General features: G+C 34.1%; 1 protein-coding gene across 1 annotated transcript; it reads left to right on the top strand.

Moving 5' to 3' along the window:
* Positions 1-735: 735 nt before the first annotated feature.
* Positions 736-8,209, top strand: LOC114300529 (cytochrome P450 81Q32). Its single transcript, XM_028245391.2, has 2 exons — positions 736-1,701; positions 7,409-8,209. The coding sequence occupies exons 1-2, from the start codon at positions 754-756 to the stop codon at positions 8,027-8,029; spliced, it is 1,569 nt and encodes a 522-aa protein (XP_028101192.2). The 5' UTR covers positions 736-753; the 3' UTR covers positions 8,030-8,209.
* Positions 8,210-9,067: the final 858 nt, after the last annotated feature.

Raw genomic sequence — 9,067 nt, 5'->3', positions numbered from 1 at the left:
GATGAACACAGACCCAGACAACCCTATCTAATCTAGATTTTAGATTAGAGGGAATCATTATCCTATTAAAATAATATCTTAAGTATTGAACTAAGATCCTTTCAAACAATTAATATGGATTTGATATTCGATTAACTTAAATTTTTTAAATAATATTTTTGACGAATCTTAAAATAAGTATAGTTTGAATCACCAAAATAAACTCGAAAAACACTCCCAAAAAAGACTCACGTCAACAATCCTCAATTCGACTGTGACATCTACACTTTATAAGTCTCACTTATTATTCACTATAAAAAAATAAAATAAAATAACTCATACTTATCTAAGTGTTTGGTAAAATTTTTAGTAAAACTTACCTCATCTCAGCTCGGGTGTGAGATCACATTTTATAGGATTCACACTTGTCTCATTTGAGTTTTGATAGATTTTCTAATAGAATATTTAGAGTATATATATATATTTTGTATATAATAGGTCCTGTTTGGAAAAAAAAATTGAATTAAAATAACTCACTAACTCACTAAAAAATAAAATAGACTAAAATAATTAATAAGATAAAATATTACATTTAATTTATAATCATTTTATATTTTTTCATACAACCATAAAATCAATTATAAAAAAAAAAAACTAACTAATTTTTAAATATAACTATTTTAATCAAACTAAAATAATTAAAAAAAAAAAATCAAATACCAACTAAAATAACTAACTTACGGCCTATAAGAACAAGAAGACCAAACATGAGTAATGAACATCCATAATTTTTGTGCGTTTCATTTCACCATCAAAAACACCATGGCCACACTCTACTTCTTGTACCTTCCTCTAATCTTACCCTTATACCTCTTTACCAAGCACGTCCTTCGCAAGATCCAAAACCTCCCTCCAAGCCCATTCCCAACCCTACCCATCCTCGGCCACCTCCACCTCTTCAAAACCCCCCTTCACCGATCCCTATCCCACATCGCCGCCCGTCACGGCCCAATCCTCCTCCTCCAGTTCGGCTCACGTCCAGTCCTCCTAGTCTCCTCTCCCTCCGCCGCTGAAGAATGTTTCACCAAAAACGACATCGTCTTCGCCAACCGCCCTCGCCTCCTCGCCGGAAAACACCTGGGCTACAACTACACCTCCCTCTCCTGGGCCCCCTACGGCGACAACTGGCGGAGCCTCCGCCGCATCGCCGCCCTCGAAATCTTCTCCTCCCACCGCCTCCAAACGCTTGCCGACATACGCGCTGACGAGGTACGGTGGTCGGTCCGGCGGCTCTGTGGTGAGGCGGAGGCGGTGGATATGAAAGGAGTTTTTTTCGAGCTGATGCTTAATGTGATGATGAGGATGATTGCGGGGAAGAGGTATTATGGAGAGAATGTGGCGGAGGTGGAGGAGGCAAGGCGGTTTAGGGAGATTGTGGCGGAGACGTTTCGAGTTGGGGGTGCGTCGAATATTGGGGATTTTTTGCCGGTTTTGAGGTGGGTTGCAGTGAGAGGGTTGAAGAAGAGGTTGGTGGCGTTGCATGAGAACAGAGATGGGTTTATGCAGGAATTGATTGAAGAGCTTCGAAGAGGAATGGGTGGCGATTCAGGGGAGGTGGGAGAGAAGAAGAAGAAGAAGACGACTATGGTGGAGGTGTTGTTGTCTCTGCAAGAATCGGAGCCTGAGTATTACACCGATCAAATGATCAGAGCCCTCATGATAGTAAGAAATCCCTAGCTCAATCAATATCCATATTTATTTATTTTACGAATTTGATAAAAGTTAATTAGTTTTCCTAATGGTTTGTTTGGTTTAGGGGATTTGAAGAGATATTTGGAAAGAAAAATGAAAAAGTTAGATAAAATATAAATAAAATATACTTATATTTTATCTAGTTTCACACACATTTTTCCTTTCTGTTTCAAAATCTCTCCCTAAATCTCTCAACCAAAATAAAAAATTTTAGTCAAAACTTTTCCATTAGATCATTGTTTGAAAGAACAATCCAATTATTTTGTTTCATAAACCTCTTAAAAAAAAAAACACATAATTGAGTAGGGATAAAGTAAAATATATATATATATATATTTTTCTCAGATAATATTGTTAAAGTAACATGTTATTATAAATTAGATAGAATAACATGTTATTGTTTACATCAAATTTAATGGTAATAAATTATTTATTTATATATTTAAGAATTTTATAGTCAACATGAATCTTATTTGATAGATTTTGATGAGAGAATTTTAAAAATATTAATTTTATTAAAAATCGACATCTACATCAAAAGTTATATTATTTTAAAGTTTAATATTTTGATAATAATAGTATATGTTGGACTTTTCAAGAAAAACTTTTTACACTTGTCCTTAATGCATTAAAGTTTTATTATGATAGGGTTTTGACCAAATTCCCATTTAAAATAACTAATATATATTTAATTTAAATTTGTCTAAGCATCTCGAATGCTCACTCAATTTTTTGTTAATCAAATTTGAATAAAAGTTTAATATAATATGTTGCATTTCAATCGTTTCATCAAATTTGCCTAATCGTCTAGTTAGTCATCTGACCGATCATTCGGCATAAAACAAATTTTCAACAAAACTTTCCCAAGCCTTTCATCTACCTAGTTGACTAGCCGGTCATCTACCAACGATCGTCTGTGAAATTTGATGAAAGGCTGAACGTTTCCTTGATTTGATGAAAAATCTGGCCTCACCTTTATTTGATATGGGTTTGATGCCTGGTTGGAGCAGAAAAAAGGGGCGTGTTTCATTAAATTTAAATTTGATGAAACTTCTTAGTAAATGTTAGAGACCCTCTTAGTACATTCGATGAGAACTAGTGAAAGATTTTTATATATCACTTGTTTTTTCATCTGGGCAGTGATTGAGGGCTTTAGGTATATAGCCCTAAATGGAGCTTTATATGTGGCATTGGAAAAAAAAAAATAATAATAATAATAAATAAATAAAGTAATACAAAACAAAACAAAGAATAATGATAGAGAGATCTAGAGCCAGCGCTCTAAACCCAACTCTAGGGACGTGGAAATTCAAAAAAAAAAAAAGTCAAAACATCACATCAATAGAGTAAACCCACCCCTAGAGCTTCTTAGAGCTCATGTTTTAGAGTTTCAAAACATTTTTGCAAAACAAAACAAAACAGGCCAAAACATCACGTTGTAAATAGAGCTCTCTTAGAACTCTCCTTTTAAAGCTCCAAAGCATTTCTCTTTTTTATATTTGTGATTGGTTATGTGATGAAGATATCATTTATATTTATTAATTTTGTAATAATTATATCAAATAAAAAAATTGATCATGAATATTTATATAAATGGTGATATATGGTAGTAATAAGAAAATTAGTAATATATATCATTTTAATTTTTTTTTAAAAACTACTATATATTTATTTTATTTGATATCACCGGATACTTGATAAGTTATTATTTGATTTCATGAATGACCCAATAATTATTTTCAAACAAAAACCTAATTATGAGTATTTATGTACATGCTAATAAAAGTCAAGTAATATGTAACATTTTTTAATTTTTCTTTTTTTACTAATGGTGTGCACTCCCAAGTATTTTGTCGCATATTAATTAGTTCTTCATACAATAATGCAATTTTCTTTTATCTTTATAAGAATCTTGTTCTAAACCTTATAATAGTTGAATTATATGTGAAATTCTCACAATTCAATGTTCAAATGATCTAAAATTTTAAGACTGCGAAATGTTACAAACATAAGATTCTTGGTTTAGAAACATTTCTCAAGTTATTTGATTTTTATAGTGATATTCTGAGAATCTCTAACATGATAGTTAACATGATACAGATAATAGGTAAGTTAGTTTCAACTTGCATATTGATACAAATAATTGTTTCAATAGAAAATCCATTACATTTTTTTTAATTTTTTTTTTACTTAAATTGCTTAGACATGTTAAATTCTCTTATGTAATTTATTTATTTATTTTTGGATTGGTGGCCAACAAAACAAGATCCATGAAGTGGTGGGCCTCACAAAGGGTTAGTGGCAAATTACTGGGATTCAGTTAATGAGTGGTTTGAAGATTACACAATTGCTTGACAGGTCGACTTGATTGACAGTGTGTTAATATATGAGAGAGAGGGAGAAAGAGAATATTATGTGACATGTATATTTAATATTATGTTCTATAATAATGTACTAATGTATATAAAATTCTTTTATACCGGAGGAGAAAAATCTAAATATAGTAATCCTTAGTATAGTAATGAATATTATATGGTATGTATGATAGACAGAATATATAGTTATTATATTTAATACTTCCTTCAAACTCAAGGAGGGATACCAACTTGAGTTTGGAGAAAGAAACTAAAATATGAAATAAAACTAAAAACAAAATAAAACATGGATACATTCGAGGCAAATAGATTACAAAGTCCGATTGGTAGCACATGGGTGCTTGAGCTAGATTAGAGGCTGGAGCTAATGCTTGGAGACAATTTATGATCGTGTCAGACCGTTGTAGAAATAGGGCTGGAGCTAACAGAATTAATGTCTCGAAACAGTTTATGGTCATGTTAGATTGTTATAAAAGAAGAACAAGTGTTGAGCCAACAAACGTGGCACACACATAACTTATGACGTGGTGCTAAACGGTGGTGGCAACAAATGAAAAAGTGCATAAGGGGGCGGCTTGGAAAGGAATCATGTGCGCCAAGGGGGCGGTTTGAAAAGGAACCATGTGAGCCAGGAGGTGGCTTAGAAAGGAACAAAATGCACCAAGGGGGTGGCTTAGGTAATGTGCCAAAGGAATGGCTTAGAGAGTGTGCTGATGGAGGCGGTTTTGGGAGTGCGCCAAGGGTTGGCTTAGAGAGTGCGCCAAGGGAGGAGGTTTAGGGAGTGCACCAAAGGGGCGACTTAGGGAGTGCGCCAAGGGGTGGCTTGGGTAGTGTTATTAAAGGCGCGCCTAGGCCCAAGTCCCATCCAGGCCCAAGGTTTGCGCCTTGTAGTGTTCCAGGTCAGGCGACTTCGATAAGGCTCGCCTATGCGTGCTCCTAGGCCCAAGTCCCATCCAGACCCAAGGTTTGCGCCTTATAGTGTTCCAGGTCAGGTGACTGTGATAAGGAGCGTGACTGGCCCAAAACTTACGTCTTGAGAGCTTTTTTTATTGTTGTTTTAATTGGTTTTACTTAAAATCTTACCATTGATTTAATATGGTGCAGCTACAGAAGATCCTACTCTTATTACAAATGCTAATACGTTGGGCATTCAACCCCAAATCAATGATAGAAGAAAAATTAGCCCTAATTCATATTCTCTAAAAAATACTAAATGTTTTAACATTTTATTTTGTTTATATTAGACCCTAAATTATTTATTTATATTAAATTATATATTTTTTCCGTATAAGATGCGTCTCACTTCAATAAAGTCTGCGCCTCGCCTTGCGCCTTGAGTCTTGAGCCTAGAGCCTAGGCCCCAGGAGACCTTGGCGTCTTGGTGCGCCTATCGCTTTTAATAACACTGGGCTTGGGTGATTCACATGATGTATCACCATATTCACCATGATATAGGTATAATAGTCCCCTCAAACTCAAATAGGTTTGGATAAAAACTTATTTGAATTTGAAACAGAGAAAATGACCGAAGGGATGGGAGAAGATGTCAGCTATGAAAATAATAATAATAATAATAATAATAATAATAAAATTGGTTATTTATTTATTTATTTTTTTAGCGGATTGGAAACGGGTTGATGGTAAATAAAAAACCAATATATGTTGAAGGGTAAGGAACAAATGTTTTAAATAAATAATTAAAAGTGATGATAATGAAATGTTTGAAAAATGGGTTTGAAAAGTTGGGGAGGTAGACAAAAGGCAAACAAACTCCATAGGTGAGTATTTTCACCTTGTCAAAATATAATAATAATAATAACCATAAAGGGAAGATCACACTGGTGTATGAAAAAAAAGAGAAGAATATTTATAAAAAAATAATGGTGGAACAAGCTTATGTGATTGAGTTGAAAAACAGATTGTTTTGTTTGAATAGAAAGAGTGTAGACCCGAGAGAGAATTTTTGGATGGGTTTGATTAAAAAATTGTGAAGGTTATGGGTTTGTGGGCAACGGTGATGGCGGAAATGCCAGATTTGGGAGATGCAGGGGAATGAAGGCGATGATGCTGAAGAAGGTTTGGTGGTTATGGTGAGACAACAAATAGGATTGAGGTCTGGCGATTGGTCAAGGTACGGTTACCGCTTGCTGGTAAAGCAAAGAACACCAAGAGCTTAACCCCAACTATGATATCATGTTACAATAGCTAAGAGAGAGATAATATTATATGATATGTATATTCAATATTATATTGTATAACAATGTAATAATGCATACAAAACTCTTTTATATAGAAAGAGAGAAACTTAAGTATGATAATCCTAAATGTAGTAATGAATATAATATGATATGTATGATAGATAAAATATATAGTTATTATATTTAATAGACAAGATGATCTAAATGATTGATTCCTTAATTTACACAATTACATTTTTTGGGTTAAATTTTGTATTATATATATATATATATATAATTAAATAATTATTAAAAAAATAATAAAAACAATTAGTATTTTGTAATGTATCCCAATGATATATAATTATCCTCTAATTTTAATGAATCTTCTACAATCCTCAACTGTTATTGTTTATGGCTTTGTTAGTGCAATTGATAAGGATTAATTATAGTTTTTTTATTTTATCTTGAGAGTATATATAGAATGTTTCGCGTAACTTTCCTTTATAGTTTATGAGGTAGAATAAGTTAAATAAGATTATATATATATATATATATATTTAACTATAAAAAATATTTAATTATTGTAAAGTTGAGAGAATAATGTTTTTAGCAACTTTTATTTTGCAAAAAATTACACCAAACAAGCTCTTTGTCATTGTAGTTATTCAAATAAATACCAGCAATGTTAGGAACGCAAAAGGTTTTCATAGAATGTGACGTGTGTGAGAGAAATGTGAGAACTATTATTTGTCTTACATTTGTATCTCATTATGTAAAAATCATCTGTACATTTATATTTATTTACACAGGTAATAGTAGACAACTAAGGTGTATAGTTTTTTTAATAAATAAAAAAGTGTCTAGGAATACAAAAATCAATCACTTAATTGGATGAGAGAATTGTGTCCCATTGTATGAATGGTTTCCGTTAGGAATGCTTGGGAACTTCTCAGTTATGCTTCTGTTGATTATGCTAGGGGTGGTGTTTGTCTTGCAGATCATGGGCTCTAATTTCCAATGCACTGAATTTGAGCTTTTGAATAATCATTTTTAATTTTCTTTTGGGCCACTCTAGAAGCAGAGACTAACCACTAATTTGTTTATTTTCATTTATATTTGTAGGTTTTATTAGCGGCAGGAACAGATACTTCAGTTGGCACCATGGAGTGGGCACTTTCACTTCTATTGAACAACCCCCACATTTTACAGAAGGCACAGACTGAAATCGATACACAAGTAGGCCCACACCGTCTGATCGAAGAATCAGACATAGCCGATCTCCCTTATCTCCGCTGCATCATCAATGAGACAATGCGGATGTACCCAGCAGGCCCATTGCTAGTACCTCATGAGTCCTCAGAGGAATGCACGGTAGGAGGCTTCCGCATCCCACGTGGCACTATGCTATTGGTGAACATTTTGGCCATACAAAATGACCCGAAGATATGGGTGGAGCCCGAGAAGTTTATGCCAGAGAGGTTTGAAGGGCTAGAACGGTCGAGAGATGGGTTCAAGTTGATGCCATTTGGATCAGGGAGGAGGAGCTGTCCTGGAGAGGGTTTGGCCCTGCGTGTGGTTGGGTTGGCAATGGGATCACTAATTCAGTGCTTTGATTGGGAAAGGATGAGTAAAGAGATGGTAGACATGACCGAAGGAACTGGACTCACCATGACTAAGGCTCAGCCCTTGATGGCTAAGTGCAGGCCTCGTCGGATAATGGCAAGCCTTCTTTCACAAATATGAACCGCATTTTGGTTGAAGATGGTTTCTGTCAAGCGCACATAAAACTATGAAATTGTTTCTAATTTGCTAAAAAAATGAGGTCTTATGTGATAGCTATGTTTTTCTTCTAGTTGTTTTTTGAAAATCTTTGTCAAAGACTTGCAAAGTTCGTAATGTTTGAATGAGATTTTCTTTCATGAATTTCAAAAGCTAGCAAAGCCAAAATTGCTTGTAATGGTAATTAGTAACTTCAGATAAGATAGAACTTACACCTCACAATTAAGTGGATTATGTTTCATAAATAAACCCAAATATAAACTGTGACTATTGAAAAGCCTAAGTGACTCGTGATTCAGGCTAGATTAATTGCACCAATTCTCAAACAATTTAAAAAAACAATCTAAATTATCTAGCATATACGAAGGTGATTTAGATTGTTGCTTTGAAATCAATAAATCGACACAAATGATTTTTTCATGGAAAAATCACAATTGGAGATTGGAGCACCTCCAATTGTGATTAAAAAATTACAGGCAAAACACCACTAATCAATCCATTATGAAAGAAAGAAAGAATACAAATATACCAAAACAAATTATCCAAACGCAATCAATTTGTCTTTAACAATTTGTATCTCTTTCACTACCGCCTTCGCCTCAGAATTGATCAGCTTGATGTTGAATCCACAACATCTATGTTGAACCAACGACTGCGCACAGTTTCGAACTCTTTCGAATACTCCACGCTTGAATGTCCGGATTCCAGCGAAGAAGAAGAAGAAAAACACTCTTGAAGTTGAACAATCAAACTCTTCGATGTATGCTTGTCAAAACATGAGTTTAATACTCAATCAAATATTAAAAAAAAAAAAAAAACCTAGCAAAATAGCCCCAGAAGAAAACTCTAGAACCCTCAAAAAAGATTTGGAAGCCGTAACCTAAAACTTGACAGAACCGCAGCTTTTATAACAAACAGATCTGCGATCTCCGCTCGAGTGCAGGACTTTCCGCTCGAGCGGTAGTACTAAAACGTGTGTGACAAAACAAGGTCTACGCTCGA

The sequence above is a fragment of the Camellia sinensis genome, chromosome 3, assembly GCF_055761805.1.
Source record: "Camellia sinensis isolate YWXY chromosome 3, ASM5576180v1, whole genome shotgun sequence".
In the NCBI taxonomy this organism is placed as follows: Eukaryota; Viridiplantae; Streptophyta; class Magnoliopsida; order Ericales; family Theaceae; genus Camellia; species Camellia sinensis.
This window is presented reverse-complemented; position numbering and strand designations above follow the sequence as displayed.

Excerpts from the sequence above, each read along its gene's own strand:
- LOC114300529 (XM_028245391.2), top strand. The coding sequence starts at position 754 with ATGAACATCCATAATTTTTGTGCGTTTCATTTCACCATCAAAAACACC. Across the intron at positions 1,702-7,408 it reads TGATCAGAGCCCTCATGATA|GTTTTATTAGCGGCAGGAAC; the intron begins GTAAGAAATCCC and ends TTATATTTGTAG.